The sequence below is a fragment of the Somniosus microcephalus genome, chromosome 1 (genome assembly GCF_052327205.1).
Source record: "Somniosus microcephalus isolate GS21.2 chromosome 1, FLI_Smic_1.0, whole genome shotgun sequence".
NCBI lineage: Eukaryota > Metazoa > Chordata > Chondrichthyes > Squaliformes > Somniosidae > Somniosus > Somniosus microcephalus.
In genome coordinates this window covers 137,394,333-137,419,523 of record NC_140987.1, presented here as the reverse complement: position 1 = coordinate 137,419,523, position 25,191 = coordinate 137,394,333, and the positions used below count along the sequence as shown (strand labels likewise).

Here is a 25,191-nt window from a genome sequence, read left to right as displayed (position 1 = left end):
TAGTAACATAAACATAACCATAATAAAGTGCATTGGCAGATGTGCAGGCTTTAGAGTTTATTTGTGGAGTTCAGTAGGATGACAGCCCTGGGAAAGAAGCTGTTCCTAAATCTGGTCGTATGGGTGCGAATGCATCTGTAGCATCTCCCAGATGGCAGGAGGGCGAACAGACTGTGGCTGGGGTGGGTAGGGTCTTTGATGATGGACCGTGACCTCCGTAGACAGCGTTTCTGGTATATGTGCTCTATGGTCGGTAGCCGGGTGCCGGTAATGCGTTGGGCAGTTTTGACTACCCGCTGCAGGGCTTTCCGGTCATAGTAGTTACAGCTGCCATATCATACTGTGATACAGTTTGTCAGGATGCTCTCTATTGTGCAGCAGTAAAAGTTTGAGAGGATCAGGGGTGACAGGTTACATCCCTTCAGCCTCCTTAGGAAATATAGGCGCTGCTGGGCCTTCTTCACCAGAGAGGAGGTATTGAGGGACCAGGAGAGGTCTTCCGTGATGTGGACTCTGAGGAACTTAAAGCTGTCCACCCTTTCCACCACAGCCCCATTGATGTGGATGGGGGTGTGACTTCCGCCTTTGGACTTCCTGAAGTCCACAATGATTTCTTTGGTTTTCTTGATGTTAAGGGCCAGGTTGTTATCGGCGCACCACTTCACGAGATGCTGGACCTCCTCCCTGTAGGCTGACTCATTGTTGTTGGTGATCTGGCCTACTACCGTGGTGTCATCCGCAAACTTGATGATGGTGTTGGAACCATTAACAGCCACACAGTCGTGGGTGAAGAGGGAGTAGAGGAGGGGGCTCAGCACACATCCTTGTGGGGCCCCTGTGTTCAGGGTCAGGGGGGTGGAGGTGTGGTTACCTAATTTGACAGACTGGGGTCTGTTTGTTAGGAAGTCCAGGGTCCAGTTGCAGAGGGAAGTGTTCAGGCCAGAAGTGTTCACCAGAGTGCTTGTCTCTCTTGCCAATGTTTGTTTAAACCCAATGCCCTACCTTCCCTGTTCTTGGAGATCTAAAGCATTCTTCTCTATCATTGAAGCCCATCAAGCCCTGTGTCATGGCTTCTATGTGTTGCAGAGATTTAAGGTCTTCTGCCTCATAGAAATCTAATAAGTGAAATGGTAGCAAACAGTGATATAGGCATTACTTGGGTCGATGCAGTTTATCTATTCCAATTGGTCATCCAGATAAACCATATTTGTTATCAGTGAACTATACTGTAGATCATTGTAGCATATTTAAATCTAAATTCCATGATATTGGAGATTATTCATGAAATTGATCATTTACATTATAATACCATTGCCTTTCCTAAACTAATTGGCAGCAACCTAAACATTTTCTGAGAGAATATGTTCAAACTTTTTTTCTACAATCTTCCTGGTTCAATGAGTAAATCTACTACACAGTAATGGACTGAGCTACACTGACCAGGAAGGCCCCAAGTTTGATCCCAGGCCTTTGCTGGGTTAAGTGATCTCAGCTGGAGTAGAGGTGGGTGTGCTACAACTGGTCTCAGTGTCCCTTAGCTAGGGAGGCGGGAAATAAGGCAAGGTTCCTACATCTGATCATGATCCAATGGTCCCTTTTGGAAAATGTGAGTATGTCACCAATGAGGACAGCTTTGGGTTTTGCTGTGGTTGTCAAAAAAACACATCAATACAGTACTCACTGGCTAGGTTACACATGAAGTGTGACCATTGAAACTAGAGTTATCTGATTCCTGTACAACCATCGACAAGTGTGGATCAATGCCTTCAGCATCTGAGAGGAGAAAAATGAAGCAATTGGGGTAGGCCAATATTCTCAGTATAATTTTCAATAAGAATTCCCACTGAATCTAAATACTTTCCTTTGCTCTAAATAGATATTGTAGTGTTGGAACTGGTGGCACTTCCATTTACTCAGAAGCAATTGTACATAGAAAAAAATGCATAAACATCGCTTTGAACTATGCCGGATATGATATGGTGCATATTTAATCCCATTCCTAACCAGCTACTTAGCCTTCCAATGTTGTGAATGTTTCTTATAACCGAAGTTACTATTCTCCAATCATGTACTTTGTGTTCTGTCACTGGGCCTGTTCCACAGTGGTCCTTATACCAACCCGGCTAATGTTTGGTGAGAAAGGTAAGCTTGCTGACTAACAACATACCTTGCAACACCTGTGTGCAATGCAAAGACAAAAAGTAAACTCGCTGTGTTGAGCATTAAGTAACAGTCCTATAGAAAGACCTTTAGGATGTATATATAAAATAGATACTGCAGAAAGATTGGAATACATGCATGTTGGGAGTTAATAGCAAATCTTTAAGCTCACTGTGAAGCTGGGTATATTAGGACCAGCAGAGGTTTAAAAATCCATATTGGATATATGTGTGGACAGCTTTTCTGACCCTTGTGAAAGTTATAATTATCTTAGTATGTTTTGCCTGACATTAAATATTCATGACAACAAATTCCAATGTCAACCAAAATTACTTAGAACATGATTTTCAAAACATTTTGAAACATGCATTTCTAATACTGAATTTTTTATGTGTTCAATTTTCAATCCTAAAAAAAATTGCATTTTATAAACTGTAACATAAACAAACAAGTCTTATAAGCAATTAGGTTAACTGTGAACTGTAACCTAACACCTCAGTTGCGCTTAAGAACTCTTCAATCAACTTGTGCAGTACAACCACTGTGGTTTTATGATGAGCAGAACTGGATGATATCAGAATCTGCCCACTTTTCCTAAGTAACTCACAAGTGCAGCAGGCATGAGGAAGCTTTGTCAGCTGTGACAAGTGGATTATTTTCTGTTTATCACCAACTTCTGATACTTATCCTACTTAAGTCGTACATAACTAGTACTTGCTCAAAGTACTTTAAAATGACATTTTGGATGCATGTACTGTCTGACCTTGGAATGAGACTGCATGTGGCCAGATGATACAGCCCAGTACATTATTTCAGGTTTGGGCTTGAGGATGAGATTGTTAGCAGACCACAACAAAAGGAAAACTGAGATTTGCTAGGCTGCACATTTGTGTATACCAGTGTTGCAAATCTATTTTGTGTTGTTACACTGGCAACTCAGCTGCTATCCATTTGGCAAAGATAAAAGCATAAATTCCTGGAAGTGCAGAAGAGGTTGGTCAGTATCTCTGCATTTGTAACATTTTTGATTTTTAGCATATATTTTCAGTATTTGCAGAATTTCTTTTTATCTACAAATTCCATGTTTTCACTTTTGATGCAATTGATGGCTATTGATGGTTTCATACAATGCTGATGCAGGATAGTTTGCTGTTTCAATAGTAACTGATGGAACCATGAATTTTCTTGTGTAAGTCACTAGCCCAGAGGCCAAGAGTATAAGAACATAAGAATATAAGAAATAGGAGCAGGAATAGGCCACTTGGCCCCTCGAGCCTGCTCCGCCATTCAATAAGATCATGGATGATCTTGGGCTCAAAGCCACTTCCCTGCCTGCTCCCCATAACCCTTCACTCCCTTATCTTGCAAAATCTGTCTATCTCCGCCTTAAATGTATTTAATGATCCAGCCTCCATGGCTCTTTGGGGCAGAGAATTCCACAGATTTACGACCCTCTGAGAGAAGAAATTCCTCCTCATCTCAGTTCTAAAAGGGCGACCCTTTATTCTGAAACTATGCCCACGAGTTCTAGATTTCCCCACGAGGGGAAACATCCTCTCTGCATCTACCTTGTCGAGCCCCCTTAGTATCTTATATGTTTCAATAAGACCACCTCTCATTCTTCTAAATTCCAATGAGTATTACATAGGATATACAGCACAGAAACAGGCCATTCGGCCCAACCAGTCCACGTCAGTGTTTATGCTCCACTCGAGCTTCCTCCCGTCTTTCCTCATCTAAATCTATCAGCATAACCCTCTATTCCCTTCTTCTTCATATGTTTGTCCAGCCTCCCCTTAAATGCATATTCGCTTCAACCACTCCCTGTGGTAGCGAGTTCCACATTCTCACCACTCTTTGGGTAAAGAAGTTTCTTCTGAATTCCCTATTGGATTTCTTGGTGACTATTTTAAATTGATGGCCTCTAGTTATGCTCTTCCCCACAAGTGGAAACATTCTCTCTGTATCCACTCTATCAAAACCTTTCATAATTTTATAGACCTCTATTAGGTCACCCCTCAGTCTTGTTTTTTTCAAGAGAAAAGAGACCCAGCCTGTTCATCCTTTCCTGATATGTATACCCTCGCATTTCTGGTATCATCCTTGTAAATCTTCTCTGCACCCTCTCCAATGCCTCTATATCCTTTTTATAATATGGCGACCAGAACTGCAGCCAGTACTCTAAGTGTTGTGTAACCAAGGTTCGATACAGGTTTAGCATAACTTCCCTACTTTTCAATTCTATCCCTCTAGAAATAAACCCTAATGCAATTTTTAATTGCATTGCTAACCTGTGTCGCAACTTTTAGTGATTTGTGTATTTGTACTCCGAGATCCCTTTGTTCCTCTACCCACCCAGACTCCCACCATCCAAGTGATAAGTGACCTCCTTATTCTTCCTACCAAAATGTAATCTTCTTCTTTGGCAGTCCCTCGGAACTGAGGATGACTTGCTTCCACATTAAAAATGAGTTCTCAGGTGACTGATGAGTCCAATGCGGAACCTACAGTCTCTGTCACAGGTGGGGCAGATGGTGGTTGAAGGGGCGGGTGGGTGGGGTGCTTGGGTTGACATGCGTTACTTGCACTTGACTTCCGCTTGTTCCCGGCGAAGAGACTCGAGCTGTTCGGCGCCTTCCCGGATGCTTCTCCTCCACTTTGTGCGGTCTTGGGCCAGAGTTTCCCAGGTGTCATTGGGGATGTTGTACTTTTTCAAGGAGGCTTTGAGGGTGTCTTTGAAGCATTTCCTCTGCCTACCTGGGGCTCTCTTGCCGTGCCGGAGCTCCGAGGAGAGCGCTTGTTTTGGGAGTCTTGTATCGGGCATGCAGCGATGTGACCTGTCCATCGGAGCTGATCGAGCGTGGTCAAAGCTTCGATGCTGGGGATGTTGACCTGAGCGAGAACACTGATGTTGCTGCACCTATCCTGCCAATGAATTTGCAGGATCTTGCAGAGGCAGCGTTGGTGATACCTCTCCAGTGCTTTGAGGTGCCTGCTGTACATGGTCCATGTCTCTGAGGCATACAGGAGGGCAGGTATCACTGCTGCTCTGTAGACCATGAGCTTAGTGCCGGGTTTGAGGTCCTGGTCTTCAAACACTCTCTTCCTCAGGCAATCAAAGGCTGCACTGGCACACTGAAGGCGGTGTTGGACTTTGTCATCGATGTCTGCCCTTGTTGGCGGTAGGATCCCGAGGTATGGAAAGTGCTCCATGTTGTCCAAGGCCTTGTCATGGATTTTGATAATCGGAGGGCAACACTGTGTGGTGGGGGCAGGTTGGTAGAGGACCTTTGTCTTACGGATGTTTAGTGTAAGACCCATGCTCTCGTACGCTTCGGTGAAGGTGTTACCAAAATGTAACTTCAACACTGACAACCATGTGTGCGGGAAGTGGATCCAGCTGCAGCTACTGACAGACCGCATTGCGGTGCTGGAGCTGCGAATGGATATATACTGGAGCATTTGCGATGCTGAGGACATCGTGGATAGCACGTTTAGGGAGTGGGTCACACCGCAGGTAAAGGCTGCACAGGCAGGAAGGGAATGGGTGACCACCAGGCAGAGTAGTAGGTGCAGGCAGGTAGTGCAGGGGTCCCCTGTGGACATCCCCCTCTCAAACAGATATACCACTTTGGATATTGTTGAGGGAGATGGCTTATCAGGGGAAGGCAGCAGCAGCCAACTTCCTGGCACCATGGGTGGTTCTGCTGCACAGGACGGGAGGAAAAAGACTGGGAGAGCTATAGTGATAGGGGATTCTATTGTAAGGGGAATAGATAGGCGTTTCTGCGGCCGCAAATGAGACTCCAGGATGGTATGTTGCCTCCCTGGTGCAAGGGTCAAGGATGTCTCGGGGCGGCTGCAGGGCATTCTGGAGGGGGAGGGGGAGCAACCAGTTGTCGTGGAGCATATAGATACCAACGATATAGTTAATAAAAAGGGATGAGGACCTAAAAGCTGAATATAGGGAGTTAGGAGGTAAATTAAAAAATAGGACCTCAAAGGTAGTAATCTCAGGATTGCTACCAGTGCCACATGCTAGTCAGAGTAGAAATAGAAGGATATTTCAGATGAATACGTGGCTAGAGGAATGGTGCAAGGGGGAGGGATTCAAATTCCTGGGAAATTGGAACTGGTTCTGGGGGAGGGGGGACCAGTATAAACTGGACGGTTTACACCTGGGCGGGACCGGGACCGATGTCCTAGGGGGAGTGTTTGCTAGTGCTGTCGGGGAGGGTTTAAACTAAAATGGCAGGGGGTTGGGAACCTGTGCAGGGAGACAGAGGAAAGGGAAGCAAGGATAGAAACAAAAGACAGGAAGGAGAAAAGCAAAAGTGGAAGGCAGAGAAATCAAAGGTGTAAATCAAAAAAGGCTACAGTAAATAATAATTCTAAAAGGACGAAGAGTGTTAAAAAAACAAGCCTGAAGGCTGTGTGTCTTAATGCGAGGAGCATTCGTAATAAGGTGGATGAATTAGCTGTGCAAGTAGATGTAAACGAATATGATATAATTGGAATTACGGAGACATGGCTCCAGGGTGACCAAGGCTGGGTATTCAACATCCAGGGGTATTCAATATTCAGGAAGGACAAGCAAAAAGGAAAAGGAGGTGGGGTAGCATTGCTGGTTAAAGAGGAGATTAACACAATAGTAAAGAAGGATATTAGCTTTAATGATGTGCAATCTGTATGGGTAGAGCTGAGAAATACCAAGGGGCAGAAAACGTTAGTGGGAGTTGTAAAATAGTAATGCTGATGTTGGGGATGGTATTACACGGGAAATTAGAGATACGTGCAATAAGGGCACAGCAGTTATCATGGGTGACTTTAATCTACATATAGATTGGGCTAACCAAATTAGTAACAATACTGTGAGGGAGGAATTCCTAGAGTGTATACGGGATGGTTTCCTGGACCAATATGTCAAGGAACCAACTAGAGATCAGGCCATCTTAGACTGGGTATTATGTAATGAGAAAGGATTAATTAGCAATGTTGTTGTGCGAAGGCCCCTTGGGGAGGAGCGATCATAATATGATAGAATTCTTCATTAAGATGGAGAGTGAAGTATTTGACTCAGAGACTAGGGTCCTGAACTTAAATAAAGGAAACTACTATGGTATGAGGTGCGAGTTGGCTAGGATGGATTGGGGATCGTTACTTAAAGGGTTGACGGTGGTTAGGCAATGTCAAACATTTAAAGATCGCATGGATGAACTACAGAATTTGTTCATCCCTGTTTGGCATAAAAATAAAACAAAAAAGGTGACTCAACCATGGCTAACAAGGGAAATTAGGGATAGCATAAGATCCAAGGAGAGGACATATAAATTGGCCAGAAAAAGCAGCAAAACTGAGGATTGGGAGCAGTTTAGGATTCAGCAAAGGAGGACAAAGGGATTAATTAAGAGGGGGGAAATAGAATATGAGAGTAAGCTTGCAGGGAACATAAAAACTGACTGTAAAAGCTTCTATAGATATGTGAAGAGAAAAAGATTGGGGAAGTCAAGCGTAGGTCCCTTGCAGTCAGAATCAGGGGAATTTATAATGGGGAACAAAGAAATGGCTGACCAATTAAATACATACTTTGGTTCTGTCTTCACAAAGCCGGGGACAAATAACCTTCCAGAGATTTTGGGGAACATAGGTTCTAATGAGAGGGAGGAATTGAATTAAATCAGTATTTGTAGGGAAATGGTGTTAGGGAAATTGACGGGATTGAAGGCCGATAAATCCCCAGGGCCTGATAATCTACATCCTAGGGTACTTAGGGAAGTGGCCCTAGAAATAGTAGATGCACTGCTGGTCATCTTCTAAAATTCTACAGATTCTGGAATAGTTCCCATGGATTGGAGGGTAGCTAATGTAACCCCACTATTTAAAAAAGATGGTAGAGAGAAAACGGGGAATTATTGACCGGTAAGCCTGACATCGGTAGTGGGGAAAATGCTAGAGTCCATTATAAAAGATGTAATAGCAGAGCACTTGGAAAACTGACAGGATCGGACAAAGTCAACATGGATTTACAAAAGGTAAATCATGCTTGACTAATCTACTGGAATTTTTTGAGGATGTAACTGATAGAATAGTGTAGGGGGTGGCGTGTGCCCAGTCAGCTTCACCTCTGACTGTCTCTGAGCAGTTTGAATCGCTCCCACACCCCTGGGTTCTAGACACCAGACTTAGGTACAGGCGGCGATACAGAAAATCGAGTAGACAAGTGGTTTGGTGCAAGAAAACCAAAATGTTATTGAAGGCAGAATAAAACACAATCTTACTGAGAATCACTGATATAGTTACAGGCATAAACAATTACACTTATATGGGAATGGGGAACACACGGCACATCGAGGGAAACAAATACATTAAAAATCACCTTATCCTTGTCCCACCCCCTAATACCTAACTAGATTAAGCTACGAGGGGCCAGGAATTCATGCTCACCAATTCGAAACCTGTTGCTTTAACTCGTTGGGTTGTGAGGTTCACTCTTTCTGTTCTTTGGGGTTCGTCGTCGTCACGTGGTCACAGGGCGCGGCGATGGCGTTGTTTGTGCGAAGCACCCTCCTTTTCCTCCATCATCATCCTCGTTGGGTACTTCGTTGCGATGGGTCTTCTTCTTTGGGCGGTCGCCAACGGTATTGCTGCGGTTGGGGTTTGGTTGGCGGTCTTTACCGTTACGATTTTCCTACCCAAGCTTCGAATACCAGCTTATTCTTAGCTGGGCTATTATTGTCCATGCATCAAACGCCAGCTTGTAACTAGGACGTTTGTCCCCCAACGCGTCTTCCCGCTGCCCTTCTCTGCTTTCACCGGTTTTACCACTCTCCTCGTCTCATCTCATCTGTTTGTGGCCCTGTGTGTCCTATGCGTTTTCGAATTGGGTTCTCGTTCTCCTCCTGTGTTTGGCCCCGGTGTAATGGGCGCCCTTGGTGTTGAGCGGTGCGCGGAGGGAGAAGAGGGCCCGCCATGAGGCATGAGAGCGAGAGGCAGGAGCCCGGAGCAGGAGGCAAGCGGTAAGAGCGGAGAGATAAGAGCAAGAGACCGATCACTACTGATGGGCCTACAATTATACCCGGTTCTTCACCCCTTATCTGCACGCCAAATCAGGTCAGTCCTTTGTCTAACTTTTGGCGGGCTCGTTTAAAATGATTACGGCCATTTACTTTAACGACTTCTGGGGCGGTTGTCTCCTAGAATAATGGCTTCGATATCCTGGCTGTTTGTCATTTATGAAACTTAATCGGGTTTCCTGGCTTGGCAGCTACCTGTGAGCTGTTACCGATTATTTATGTGAAGAGTTGATGGCTTTCAGATAAGAGCCATCCTGGCTTGATCTGTTCCAAGGTGAAGAATGCATATTCTGTGTTTACTTACCTGTCTGGCTTTACAAAGTCTTTTCACAGATTCCTGCATGTTAGGTTTCGTTTCAGGGCCTGCCTTTTTGCAGGGCCTTGCTTTTAAAATCCTGTTGGTTTTGGTCACGAGGTTACAGAAGCCATTTTGGGTACCCTTTTTAATAACTTGTCCATACCGGGTCCCTTTATCCATAACTTTGGGGAATGTGGGAATTTTGAGAACCCTACAATAAATAAGGGAGAACCAGTGGATGTGGTGTATTTGGACTTTCAGAAGGCTTTAGATAAGGTCCCGCATAAGAGATTGGCATGCAAAGTTAAAGCACATGGGATTGGGGGTAAGTTACTGACTTGGATAGAGAACTGGTTGGCAGACAGGAAGCAAAGAGTTGGAGTAAACGGCTCTTTTTCCAAGGGATCGGTCCTAGGACCCCAGCTATTCACAATATATATTAATGATCTGGACGAGGGAACTAGATGTAATATCTCCAAGTTTGCAGACGACCCAAAGCTGGGTGGGCGTGTGTGCTGTGAGGAGGATGCAGAGAAACTCCAGTATGATTTGGGCAGGTTGGGTGATTGGGCAGATGCATGGCAGATGCAATATAATGTGGATAAGTGTGAGGTTATCCACTTTGGTGGCAAAAACAGGAAGATAGATTATTATCTGAACGGCAATAGATTGGGAAAAGGGGAAGTGCAACGAGACCTGGGTGTCCTTGTGCACCAGTTGCTAAAGGTAAGCATGCAGGTGCAGCAGGCGGTTAAGAAGGCAAATGGTATGTTGGCCTTCATAGCGAGAGGATTCGAGTACAGGAGCAAGGATGTCTTGCTGAAGTTGTACAGGGTCTTGGAGAGACCACACCTTGAGTATTGTGTGCAGTTTTGGTCGCCTTATCTGAGGAAGGATGTTCTTGCCATGGAGGGAGCGCAGCGAAGATTCACCAGACTGATACCTGGGATGGCAGGAATGCTTATTCGTTAGAGTTTAGAAGAATGAGAGGGGATCTCATTGAAACTTATGAAATTCTAACAGGACTAGACAGACTAGATGCAGGAAGGATGTTCCCGATGGTGGGGGAGTCCAGAACCAGGGGTCACAGTCTAAGGCTAAGGTTAAGCCATTTAGGACAGAGATGAGGAGGAATTTCTTCACCCAGAGAGCGGTGAACCTGTGGAATTCTTTACCACAGAAGGCAGTTGAGGCTAACTTATTAAATATATTCAAGGAGTTAGATATATTTCTTAAGACTAAAGGCATCAAGGGTTATGGGGAGAAAGCAGGGACAGGGTACTGAATTTGGATGATCAGCCATGATCTCATTAAATGGCAGAGCAAGCTTGAGGTGCTGAATGGCCTACTCCTGCTCCTATCTTCTATGTTTTTATGTTTAATTTGCCAATTATTTGCCCATTCTGCAAGTTTATTAATGTCCTCCTCTAATTTGTTGCAGTCCTCCTCAGTATTGATTATCCCCCCCCAATTTGGTATCATCCGCAAATTTAGAAATTGTGTTTTTGATTCCAAAGTCTAAATCGTTAATGTAAATTGTGAACAGCAGTGGTCCCAGCACTGATCCTTGTGGAACCCACTACCCACCTTCTGCCACTGTGAATAGCTGCCCTTTATTCCCACTCTCTGCTTACTTGAAGCCAGCTAGCAATCCATTCTGCTACTTGTCCCCTGACTCCGCATTCTCTGACCTTGTTCATTAGTCTATTATGGGGTACCTTATCGAAGGCCTTTTGAAAATCTAGATAAATTACATCGACTGCATTACCATTGTCTACTCTCTCTGTTACCTCTTCAAAAAATTCAACAATGTTGGTCAAGCAAGATTTTCCCTTTTGAAATCCATGCTAACTATTCATTATTATACTTTTCATTTCTAGATGTACCTCTATTCTCCCCCTTAGTAGGGATTCCATAACTTTTCTTACCACCGATGTTAAGCGGACTGGTCTGTAATTCCCTGGACATGTTCTATCCCCTTTCTTAAATATAAGTGTTACGTTAGCTATCCGCCAGTCCTCTAGTTCTACACCTTTTTCTAACGAATTATTAAATATGTGAAGTAATGCCTCTGCTATCTCTTCCCTCGCTGTTGGCCCGTGCCGCACCTTCTCTGGGCCTTGACCTCACTGCTGGGCCCATCCTCGCTCCTGGGTCCTGGCTTCAGACATGAATGATGCTGTCTCTCACAGGATCAAATTAGCACTGATATTCTCGCGACCTGTGCGTGAATTCTTTTAACGTGGGGTGGCCGTTGCACACCAACTACCACATGGGCTTGACAAGGTCTTGGTCCAATGGCAAGGGGATCCAAGATGATTGGAGACCAGGCTCTGCTACAACGGCCTAGTACACACACACAAACATACTCCTACTGTCCTCCTCCCTCCTTCCCGCAGGTCCTCTCTGCCTGAGTTTCGTAGGATGAATTGTAGTCCTCCTGACCTCACTTTGTGATCTCACAAAGCCCTTCGACACTAACAACTGTAAGGGATTATGGAGTGTCCTCCTGAAATTCGGCTGCCCTCAAAAGTTTGTCACCATCCTCCACCTGCTTCACGACGACATGCAAGCCATGATCCTGACCAACAGTTCCACCACAGACCCAGTTCACATACGAACCGGGGTCAAGCAAGGTTGTGTCATCGCACCAATGCTCTTCTCGATCTTCCTTGCTGCAATGCTCCATCTCACCCTCAGTAAGCTCCCCGCTGGAGTGGAACTAATTTACAGAACAAATGGGAAACTGTTCAACCTCCGTTGCCTCCAGTCCAGATCCAAGGTCACTCCATCCTCTGTCATCAAATTACAGTATGCAGACGATGCTTGCATCTGCGCTCACTCGGAGGTCGAACTCCAAACCATCGTCAACACCTTCACTGAAACATACGAGAGCATGGGCCTTACACTAAACATCCGTAAGACAAAGGTCCTCTACAAACCTGCCCTCGCCACACAGTACTGCCCCCCGATTATCAAAATCCACGACAAGGCCTTGGACAACGTGCACCACTTTCCATACCTCGGGAGCCTACTGTCAACAAGGGCAGACGTCGACGACGAAGTCCAACACCGCCTTCAGTGTGCCAGTGCAGCCTTCGGTCACCTGAGGAAGAGAGTGTTTGAAGACCAGGACCTCAAACCCGGCACTAAGCCAATGGTCTACAGAGCAGTAGTGATATCCGCCCTGCTGTATGCCTTAGAGACATGGACCATGTACAGCAGGCACCTCAAAGCACTGGAGAGGTACCACCAACGCTGCCTCCACAAGATCCTGCAAATCTATTGGCAGGATAGGTGCACCAACGTCAGTGTTCTTGCTCAGGCCAACAACCCCAGCATCAAAGCTTTGACCACGCTCGATCAGCTCCGATGGATGGGTCACATTGTCCGCATGCCCGTTACGAGACTCCCAAAACAAGCGCTCTACTCGGAACTCCGACACGGCAAGAGAGCCACAGGTGGGCAGAGGAAACGCTTCAAGGACACCTTCAAAGCCTCCTTGAAAAGTGTAACATCCCCACCGACACCTGGGAATCCCTGGCCCAAGACCACACAAAGTGGAGGAGAAGCATCCGAGAAGGCGCCAAACACCTCGAGTCTCTTCGCCGGCAGCAAGCAGAAGCCAAGTGCAGGCAGCACAAGGTGTGCACGTCAACCCAAGCACCCCACCCACCCGCCCCTTCAACCACCGTCTGCCCCACCTGTGACAGAGACTGTAGGTCCTGCATTGGACTCATCAGTCACCTGCGAACTCATTTTTAATGTGGATGCAAGTCATCCTCGGTTCCGAGGGACTGCCTAAGAAGAAGAATCTCTTCCCTAGATTCTTTTAAAACGCGTGGATGCAATCCATCCGGACCAGGGGTTTTATCCTCTTTGAGTTTGATTAGTTTATTTAATATAATCCCTTTTTTTATTTTAAATGCACTTATCTCACTACTCATCTCATCATCCAATGTCATGTCCACCTGTTCTATCTCCCTGGTAAATACCGAAGCGATGTTGTATGATTTTTTTCATAATATGGATTTTCTTCATTCATAGGCACTGTTACGATTCGGGCTTTTCGAATACCATCTTCACGTTCAAACTGCCTGATGACAGTTCCTCTCTCAATCTGTAATTTTCATCTTTCACTTTTATTTTGCAGAGATAATGTAACCCAGGTCAAGCAATTAATGCTGATTGTGTTAAATTATATACTTCAATTTAGTAGGACTCCCACTACTTTTTCCATCTATCATTTAGTAAAAAAAATTACAGTACACAGTAAACCATTAATAAAATGTATTTACATTTAAATTATAAATAGGAGAGATATTAGGCAATTACAATACAGTACAAGTGGCATTTTGGAATACATACAACCAAATGTCCACTTAAAGAGCTAGTTGCTCAGTCAACTCCTTCTTACAGTCTAGGAATGATGCATTCTCTTGCCATGTCCCTCATTAGAGAGTTTTATGTGAATTATATAAACCAAGCACTCATGAAGACTTTGCCTTGAACATGTTTTAGAAATCCACTAAAAGCTCTCCACCCAGAGGTTAGATTTATACCCCAATTTCCTTTCAAGTCAGATTCAAATGAATTTTAATGGAAATGACCACAAAAGACACAACGAATGCATTCAAGACACACTTGCCTAATTGTTTAATCAGATGAAGCTCGCATAAAATGAATAGTGAATTTACGAAAGATATAATATTATGACAGACTGAATTACATGAACATTTCAAGCATTTAAAGATACATCCTTAACAATGGTTTTGTGATTTGGAACCTGACTGTTTTTGTGCACTCTGGCCAGCTGTTATTGTCATGAAATGAACAAAAGCATATTTATATCTGAAACTACACATTACATATTGATGAAATTTATATAACAATCCCTGATTCTGAATTAGATGGCAGGAACTGGTTTATAGAATCTCAGCCTGTTAACACATGCATAACACAGGAACTGGGTAGTTACACTTCGTACTTTAACTTAACAGTGTCAGCTGTGGCTCAGTTGGTAGCACACTTGCCTCTGAGTCAGAAGGTTGTAGGTTCAAGTTCCCACTCCAGAGGCTTGAGCCCATAAAGCTAGGCTGACACTGCAGTGCTGAGGGAGTGCTGCACTATCGGAGATGCCGTCTTTCGGTATGAGATGTTAAACCGAGGCCCTGTCTGCTTTCTCATGTTGACGTAAAAGATCCTGTGGTACTATTTTGAAGAAGAGTAGGGGAGTTATCCCCGGTTTCCTGGCCAATATTTCTCCCTCAACCAACATAACAAAAACAGATTACCTGGTCATTTTCACATTACTGTTTGTGGGAGCTTGCTGTGTGCAAATTGGTTGCCACGTTTCCCACATTACAACAGTGACTCCACTTCAAAAGTACTTCATTGGCTGTAAAGCGCTTTGAGATGTCTGGTGGTCGTGAAAGGCACTATATAAATGCAAGTCTTTCTTTTTTCTTTAACAAATTTAATTCACATAGACAAAGACAACTAAACTTCATTTGAAGTGGAGAGAAGCAGTGAACTTTTTAAGCCTTGCTTGGCAAAATTTCTGCTGGCGATTTAAAGAAAAATCAAATTGAATTGATTTTAGAGTTCTCACACTTTAACATAATGTTAGACAATGGTTTATAGACAAGCTAGTTGCCAATGAAACTGGTGTGTTTTATGTGTGAATAAAATAACCCCAGTCCACCCATTACTCTGGAACAATATTACCTTATAGTGAATTGAGATTTTATAAATTCCCTCATTAGCTCAATAGGTAAAGGTATAGGTTGGTGTGATATAAGGGATACAGACCAGGTGGCTGATTTTGATCCCTGGTCTATGAAAAGTTACTTGACTTCAGATAAACTGGCAGTAGGGGAATACAGTTGGCATGAGTTGCCAACCCTCCAGGATTACCCTGGAGTCTCCAAGAATTAAAGATTAATCTCCTACGAGCAATTCAGGAGAAAGACCACAGGGACAATAAAATATTGTGATTTTTAAAAAAATATTTGAAAACTTGTGCTTATTAGTTATAAAAATATCAGACATGGGGGAAAAAGGCTGTTTGACTGACAGTTGTGAATTATGCAGTTGGGTAATGAAGAATTTATTCACTTTCCAATTGGCATGGGAAGGCAGTGCGCAACGAGGATGGTCATGTTGGGTGACCAATGACAGAAATGTGGGGGTGGGGCAGTTGAAGGCAGGAAGTTATGTGATGACACCGCCAAGAATATGTCCAACCAGAAATGGCATCCCTAAGTTGGACTCAGGACCCCTAAGCTAGGGAGAAAAAAAAGTCAGCCAGGATTCCAATTCTGCTGGAAAATGTGCATGTGTGGACGCTTGGTGAAGACAGAAATTGCCTTAGTTACAATTCCCTAATGGTTGAATAATTACCAACATTTATTGGCTCTGAACCTCATGGCGTTCTCCCGATCTCCTGTGTAACTTTGCCGGAAACCCTGGAGAAATGGCCTCAACGTCTGTTTTTTAGCCGTTTACACCGTTTCTGTGGGGGTTCCGGTAATCTCCCCCTAGAGAACCCCCATGGAAATTCCAGGCATCACTAAGCTCACTCAGGATGAATAGTCACTCAGGTGAGATACCAGGTGGTAGGAATCTGCTGTGGAACAGTAACCCAGTTTGAATCAGAATTTGGTGTCGGGGGGGTGGGGGGAGGCATGGCGGGGAGGAGGAGAGAAGAAAAATTCTTAAAGAAAAAAACTTATATGACATTAACAACCAGCTTCTTTTTTGCTGTTTGGTGGTTATAGTAATACCACTCTGATTAGTGTCAATTTGACTACAGCTTTACTTGCAATTCAGCCACAACGACTTTAAAAATCATTTTTCAGTGGTGATTAATCTACGTTATCTGCTTCAAGCTTGGTTTCCACACTTTCTTATGCATTGTTCTGATTTTTGTAAAATCATTAACCTTGCCTGAAACTACAATACCACCAATGTGAAAAATATGGTTTTTTTCTCAGTTGTCACATCTCAGGATGAAGATCAGACCCAAGTTTTTTTTGCTGGCATTTGTTTTCCTGAAGTCAAGTGATTGTAAGGTGTCCTTGTACATGAGTCACTGAAAGTGAATGTGCAGGTGCAGCAAGCCATTAGGAAGGCAAATGGTATGCTGGCCTTTATTACAAGAGGATTTGAGTACAGGAGTAAAGAAGTCTTACTCCAATTATATAGGGCCTTGGTGAGACCACACCTGGAGTACTGTGTACAATTTTGGTCTCCTTACCTAAGGAAGGATATACTTGCCATAGAGGGAGTGCAACGAAGGTTCATGCGATTGATTCCTAGGATGGCGGGACTGTCGTATGAGAAGAGATTGAGTAAACTAGGCCTGTATTCTCTTGAATTCAGAAGAATGAGAGGGGATCTCATTGAAGCATACAAAATTATTACAGGGCTTGATAGGGTAGATGCTGGGAGAATGTTTCCCTTGGTTGGGGAGTCTAGAACCAGGGGCCACAGCCTCAGGATAAAGGGTGGGCCATTCAGGACTGTGATGAGAAGAAATTTCTTCACACAGAGGGTGGTGAATCTTTGGAATTCTCTACCCCAGAGGGCTGTGGAGGCTCAGTCATTGGGTATATTCAAAACAGAAGTTGATAGATTTCTGACTAGTAAGGGCATCAAGGGATATGGTGATAGGGCCGGTGAATGGAATTGAGGCTGACATCGGTAGTGGGGAAAATGCTGGAGTCTATTATAAAAGATGTAATAGCAGAGCACTTGGAAAGCAGTGACAGGATCGGACAAAGTCAACATGGATTTACAAAAGGTAAATCATGCTTGACTAATCTACTGGAATTTTTTGAGGATGTAACTGGTAAAATAGATAAGGGAGAACCAGTGGATGTGGTGTATTTGGACTTTCAGAAGGCTTTCGATAAGGTCCCACATAAGAGATTACCATGCAAAATTAAGGCACATGGGATTGGGGGCAAGGTATTGACTTGGATAGAGAACTGGTTGGCGGACAGAAAGCAAAGAGTTGGAATAAACGGGTCTTTTTCCGAATGGCAGGCAGTGACTAGTGGGGTACCACAAGGATCGGTCCTAGGACCCCAGCTGTTCACAATATATATTAATGATCTGGACGAGGGAATTGGATGTAATATCTCCAAATTTGCAGACGACACAAAGCTGGGTGGGAGGGTAAGCTGTGAGGAGGATGTCGTGAAACTCCAGTACGATTTGGACAGGTTGGGTGATTGGGCAGAAACATGGCAAATGCACTATAATGTGGATAAATGTGAGGTTATCCACTTTGGTGGCAAAAACAGGAAGGCAGATTATTATTTGAATGGCAATAGATTGGGAGAAGGGGAAGTGCAAAGAGACCTGGGTGTTCTTGTGCACCAGTCGCTGAAGGTAAGCATGCAGGTGCAGCAGGCGGTTAAGAAGGCAAATGGTATGTTGGCCTTCGTAGCAAGAGGGTTCGAGTACAGGAACAAGGATGTCTTGCTACAGTTGTACAGGGCCTCGGTGAGACCGTACCTTGAGTATTGTGTGCAGTTTTGGTCGCCTTACCTGAGGAAGGACGTTCTTGCCATGGAAGGAGTGCAGCGAAGATTCACCAGGCTGATACCTGGGATAGCAGGAATGACGTATGAGGAGAGATTGTGTCGATTGGGCTTATACTCACTGGAGTTTCGAAGATTGAGAGGGGATCTCATCGAAACCTATAAAATTCTGTCAGGCCTGGACAGACTAGATGCAGGAAGGATGTTTCTGATGGCCGGGGAGTCCAGAACCAGGGGTCATAGTCTAAGAATAAGGGGTAAGCCATTTAGGACTGAAATGAGGAGGAATTTCTTCACCCAGAGAGTGGTGAACCTGTGGAATTCTCTGCCACAGAGGGCGGTGGAGGCCAGTTCATTAAATATATTCAAGAAAGAGTTGGATATATTTCTTAAGGCTAAAGGGATCAAGGGATATGGGGAGAAGGCAGGGACAGGGTACTGAATTTGGATGATCAGCCATGATCTCATTGAATGGCGGAACGGGCTCGAAGGGCCGAATGGCCTACTCCTGCTCCTATCTTCTATGTTTCTATGTTTCTATGTGATTTAATTGAATGGCGGAGCAGGCTCGAAGGGCAGAATGGCCTACTCCTGCTCCTATTTCTTATGTTCTTAATGTGAACTAGCTGAAGTCGTGCATGCTACAACATCTCATATTACATTATAGAAAATATTATTGAAGGGATTTAATTTGGTTCATAGCTTCACATCACATACCATTTCTCTGTGATATTCTTGATGATAGTTCCAATCACACTGTAATTGTTTTCTTATTGGTTTAAGTGTGGTGGGGGAGAGTGTTGTTCCCTCTGGATCTCTTTACATAAATATTTGTAAAATTAACATAATAATGTGTCTAATACAAAAGCAAAATATTGCAGATGCTGGAAATCTGAAATAAAAACAGAAAATGCTGGAAATACTCAACAGGTCAGGCAGCATCTGAAAGGTCATCGACCTGAAACGTTAACTCTATTTCTCTCTCCACAGATGCTGCCTGACCTGCTGAGTATTTCCAGCATTTTCTGTTTTTATTTATAATAATGTGTCTTATAGCTGTGCGGAGATGGGAGAGAGTAACAGATCCATCTACCTCTTCTTGTGCAAAAAAGTCTGCAACTACTTTGCAGGAACTGTGGTGCTCTCGAGCCAAGGAAGGGGGAATCTCAATGTGCTTGGTTTGATAGAAATTTACAGTATGTGTAAAAACAAGAATCTTGTTGGAAGCGGAGCGCGCTAGGACCAGGGGGAAGTCCTTTTTAGTGGATTTCTCTGGCGGGAGGTTAATTGAGTTACCGGTAGAGTTGGAGGAGGCGCTGTAGCCATCTTAAGGCAGAGATTATCTGAGAGAGGAACAGAGCAGCAACCGACCTGCGAACAGCACACACACATATTATATGGATATATATATATAATACACAGGCGCGCTCTGAGATAGAACTACAGACAGCGTAGCTGCACCAGTGGGGACCACAGCAGTTGACGAATCTGCTCAGGTCTGCGGAGCACATCCAAACCACAGGCACTGACTGGCGCTCAACCCTTTCTCTCTGTCCACCTGGTTTATCATCAAAAAGCCTGACTAAATGCGAAAGAAAGGTTTATGAGGAGCGGATATCGTGCTTGTGGTGGAGTGGACGAGTTTGTTTAAAGGGGATAGACTTGAGAGGAGACACGCTTTATCTGGCCGGCTCTGAATTTAACACGGGAAGTGAGTGTGAGGATCTGGACTAGGATATTTGTTTTTTTTTTAAAGATGGGTCGAACGGCGAAGTGGTGCCGGGATCTTGTTTTTCCTCTGGTGTTATTTCTAGGGGTTATATTCCCCTTTTCCAGAACTCTGATGTACACGAACCACTGGGCTGTGAGGATAAACGGAGGAACCGAAGAAGCCAATACAATAGCAAGTAAATACGGATACAGAAACTTGGGACAGGTAAGGTGCATTTTCAGCAAATTTATTCTAAACTAACAATTCGCACCTCCGACTTCTTATCTCTGGTAGGAACAGCTCCTGTCGATCTGTGATTTTTCATCGCGCTCTCAAATTTATATTTTATTTCCCCTCAAATAGGCAAAGGCGACCTGCTCTCGCATTCGCTGTGTTGCTTTAACTTGTGACTCTCCCGGTAGAATCAAGCAGATAATTGCATTGCAATCAGGAGTAACAATGAACTTAGTTTGCAATGAGTGGTTTAGTTGACGATTATTTTAAATGGGCTGCACTTTATATTTAAAAAAAAAAAAAAAATCTCAAACCGTAACTTTGTATAATTGAAGGTGTTTCAGGACCCTTTCTCAAAGTGTTTTATTGCACTTGGACGTTTCACGTTTCCAGATGACACCTGGCCTTCAGGGATCTCTATTTGAACTAACTCCTTTTCAGGTGGATTGGCAAGTGCCGGCACAGGTGTGTCATCCGCTGGGAGCAGACGGCCAGCGGTTCACCCGAGCCGGAGAGGGTCAGCCGGAGGCGCGCAACCGGGACTGGCTCGGTCCGATTCAGACACCGTCCTGGACTGGGTCGTGATTTATTTCCCTTTTTTTTCCTGTTCTGGTGTTGGCGACTAATCTTTAGTGCTTTTATTTTAAATGAAGGGGTGGGGAGGAAGTCTGGTTATGGAAAGCTGACTTAGTTTAAAAAAAAACAACGTTTGATGACCTGTGGTCTATCAGGTAGGGTACAGACCGAGTTCATCAATCTACAGCTGGGAAGCTTCCCGCTGTTTCGCAATGAGTGAATGGACTTTGAGATTGTTGCCGGCAGCCTGGCCAGAGATGGCACTTCATTAGCGCCAATTAAAGCGTCCGGCTTGAGCAGGGCTCCGCTTCAGCCTCACCTTTAAAGGTTGATCCTTTTAATTGATTTTTTTTAAAGCTCAAGGTTTAAATATTCTGAAGCACTACTCAGTTTACATGGGCTGTGGGATGGTCTAATGCAAATCCAATCTGCACATCAACTGATTAACCGAGCTCATTGAAGAATTTGGTTTCCCATTGCTCCCTTTATCTGGCAACGCTTTTCCTTTTCACACCTGCGTTGTTTAAAACTGCAATAGTTCTACCGTCTCCTTTCCACCAAAAAAAGCTTGTTCTGTACACAAATGTACTTTAACATCCGAGTAGTATGTTTTTGCATCTATATTTCCTGACAAAATGCATTTATATAGAATATTTAACATAGTAAAATGTCCCAAAGTGGTTGAGGTTAAAGCAGAGATGTTGCATTTGAGTTGAGGAGAAAATTAAATGCATGCTTGAAGAGTTGGGTTTTGAGGAAGCTTTTGCGGGTGGGGAGTGAGGTAGCAAGGTGGAAGAGGGTTTGAGTGTGGGATCAAGATGGCTGTAGGTTCTACCACTGAAGGTGAGCCTTGGTCAGAAGAGTGGGGAGGCCTTGTGCTAAGGCGATTGTAGAATAGGCAGGGGTGAGGCCATGGATGGATTTTGTGGGCAAGGGTTTCAAATTCGGGTGGGAATGGGGAGCCAGTGATAGTTGGTAAGGACAGGGGTAATAGGGCAGTTTTTGTGTATTAAGTGGGGAAAAATTAATAAACTTTTTTAATCATTGTAATGAATGTAAATATTATTAGTAATAAAGCACAACCATCTATGATTATGGGTATAACTCTACGAGTGTATGGCTCTGAGAACTAACCAAACAACACGGTAACTCAGCTACGTCTCCTTTTTGGCGGTGAACTCCATGCTTGGTAATTCAGGAAGCTGTCTGTATCTGTCCTATTAATCCTAGAAATACCCAGTCCTCCCCAACACCCGAGTACCCGGCCCTCCCATGGCCTGTGTGTATTCGCTGGACGAGACCCCGTGGACGAGCCATGTAAAGACTTGAAATAGACACACTCATGGGACGGGTCCCATTAAGAGAGTATCAAAATAGGTAACTCCTTGCTTTGTTTTACTAGAAAATGCACATCACCACAGTACTTTCTTGTCTGTCTTGAAATAATTCAGTAGAATGTTATTGGTTCTCCTCGTCCGCTTTCCAAATTGTGAGAAGACTTGGTTCAGCATGAAAGTAGCTCAGCGCTCGCTTTGTAAAGATTTTTATTTATTCTCTTGCCTGTCCCCTTTTTCATTTTCCTCTTGTGAAGAAAGAAATTCTTTAAAGTATAGTTTCACACGTGGTAATGGCAGGTCCTCAGCAATTGGCCAAGAGATCATTCTTCATGTGTGTGCCTGGATAGTGAGTTTTGGTCAACTTTGGTGTCATCACATACAGACTAAGCTCTGGCCACACAGTGCAGTTCCAGAAGAGGCTGCTAGAGAATGATTGGGCCCCTCTTGCAGAGTATGTGTACATTTATTTCTATTTCTTACCTATGACTAATTGAGGCATAAGTTTTACCAATCTTGCTTAAATTCACTAACTTAGTCCAAACAGGAATTGAAGTGAGGAATTTTCTCTCCCCTAACTGACTGGGGAAAATGCACTGCCTAATGTGGCACCGCGACACACACATCAGGAAGGCCTGAGGTTTGTATATGGTTCTGAGTTGAGTTAGCATATCTAAGCTTTTGTGTTGGGGCATTACAATTGGCTTCAGTGTTCCTGGGTTTATTGATGGGGAAAATCAATAATCACTGGTGGGATCTGTGGCTATCCAGTGATTCAAGGAAAGTGAGAATGGGCATTGGGTGGGGACAGGATCTGTTTTGCCATGAATTGGTTGAATCGTGTGCACTTGGCTCACATGACTGTTTGTGAGAGGCACTCGAGCTTTGCTGTCACCCATTGTACTGTGCCCCATGATGAGTCATCCTCCTCATTGCTTTAGATAAGGAGGAGATAACTGGAAATAGTCAAACCTTCTGAGACAGTAGAGCACAATGCTACACAGATGTGCTTATTCATTGACCTGTTGGGTTGAGGGATGGCGTAAGAATTATTTTTGTCTACAAAATACACCATAAAAGCTGTCCTCAGTTATCTCAGGCAGCCTACCGTAAGCTTTTATAAAATCTTGGTTACAGTACTTTGGAAACTGGGATTGCTCTGAAATGCAGTCTCTGTTGCTTAATATAACCAGTTTTAAAAAAATAAAAAAAAATAAAAAAGTTTTTTCCCTCCATCTTAATGTGCTGACTCATGCTGGTCTATGGTTCCACTGGTGGCAATCGTCCAGTACCTCACTTACGTGCCCATTTTTCATATGTGAGCCTATTGCTGATAGGATATTTGAATATGTGGAGTGTCCAAGCTGTGCCTGATCCTCAATGTCCACAAGTGCACTTTTCAGTAGGGGTTGCAGATATTCCTGGTTATGACTTAACATGACAATTAGTGATGCTTTTACCCACTAAATATTTGGAGCTACAATTGGTATAGCTTTATTGCAAATGAACTAGGTCAGAATGAATGGACCATGATGCAAAAGCATTTGGTTACAATATAATTGTAAACTGGATTTGGTACTGGATTATTTGATGTGTTTTTATGTTTTAAGTTTTCCATATATACATAGTACCATTATTTTTTGATCAGCATAACTGCCCTGAACAGAAGACATTCACCATTGGTAGAATCAGTTTTTCCAGATTCTGTTTTGCAGAAGCCAATATAACTGAAGCATCTCCAGTTTATTTTAGTGAGCGAAGAACAGAGAACTGATCCCTTGTTAGGTTGACGTTGAGTGCATTCTATAATCTATATTTTTAAGATTAAATGTGTATTGAACTGTTAATGAAACATGTTATATAATGGGATAGGGTGCTTGTAGTAAAATATTTGTTCCCTGTTGAGATGTCCTTCATTGTGTAAAGATTATTTGTCTTCTATGAACACTGTGGGTTGAATATAAGTTTTGGAATGGATAGATGGTTCAAATAAGGAAGTAAATTATTCCTAGATACATAATTTTTGGTATCTGTGGTTTTAATTTTTAATGTGCTGTAAACATCTATCCACTGATATTAATCATTCATAGATACAAGATACACCTTATCTGGTGAATTATAGGAAAAATGTTAGTAATTTTTTTTATAGTTGTGACTACTTGGGATTACTGATCAATGTTGGAGAAGCTCTTGATTCCCCTGGTTCTGTTATAACAGCTTTTCTGTGATCTGATCCTAAAACTACTATATTAAGGGAAACTATATTTCATTCGTATAAATTTAAAAAAACTAAGCTGAAAATTTGTATATTTATAACATGATTCATACATCACAGAAATAAGCCTTTATTCCTGTTGAAAGTATGATTGTCGCTACATTCAGTGCACTATTACAATAAACAATTTTAAAAGTGCAGTTTTTTTTTTTGACTTTTTGGAATAACTTGTGTTTTATTACACTTTGTCCCTTCTACTCATTTTGTTGTTATCATTTGGTTGTTTCCCTTGCCTGGAGGTGCGGAGTCCAATTACAGTGTTCTTACTGCTGCCGTGCTCTCGACCAGGAAACTTCTCGTACCACACCACATGGTGAATTTACCCACTAAGCTAAAGGGGTGTTTTGATTAGTTTCACTATCCAGAGAATCTATTTAGAGCAGGATACAGGGTTTGAGCTTTCAGTTGTTACCCTAGTAACTCTGGATCAAATTCCACCCCAGTTTCATTGTGAACCTCGCACCTAATTTTGTAGTTTTACCGGAAGTATTGGTTATGCTGGAATCAGTACTTGTATTGCTTTTCACATCAGGAAAGGAGGGTCTGCATATAGTTTCATACTGGCTCCAGTATGATTTCAGTTGACACAAAATAAATGTTGCATGGTCAACCTAGATACCAGTTCCTGAGCTGGTGTTTGCCTGTTAATGGAACTTTGGTCACCATTTCTGAGCACAAATTCAATGTGTGACATGCTGGTTACAAGTCAAGTGGAGATATTTAAATACAAAAGCAAAATACTGTGGATGCTGGAAATCTGAAATAAAAACAGAAAATGCTTGAAATACTCAGCAGGTCAGGCAGCATCTGTGGAGAGAGAAACAGAGTTAATGTTTCAAGTCAATGACCTTATGGAGATATTTAAATGTTGCTCCCTTCACCTGGAGTTAGCTGCCTATTGTGGTTGAATAGCATATGTAATGATTTATAAGATGATGGATTAAGTTAGAGTAGAAATCTGAAAGTCACTCCACCTGTGGT

The 25,191-nt window shown here is 43.3% G+C and overlaps 2 protein-coding genes across 10 annotated transcripts in view; one reads left to right on the top strand and one right to left on the bottom strand.

The window, feature by feature from the left end:
• Positions 1-25,191, bottom strand: part of carnmt1 (carnosine N-methyltransferase 1) — a 1,199,612-nt gene that overhangs the window by 684,785 nt on the left and 489,636 nt on the right. The window lies entirely within an intron of this gene.
• The window catches only part of pcsk5b (proprotein convertase subtilisin/kexin type 5b), a 679,955-nt gene continuing 674,155 nt past the window's right edge, over positions 19,392-25,191 (top strand). Inside the window, exon 1 of one of the 4 annotated variants that reach the window (XM_085986077.1) lies at positions 19,392-20,016. In XM_085986077.1, coding sequence (XP_085842203.1) covers positions 19,837-20,016 — 180 coding nt within the window. In that variant the 5' untranslated portion in view covers positions 19,392-19,836. The remainder of the gene's footprint in view (positions 20,017-25,191) is intronic. The other 3 variants (XM_085986086.1, XM_085986109.1, XM_085986102.1) reach the window with 3 other exon arrangements.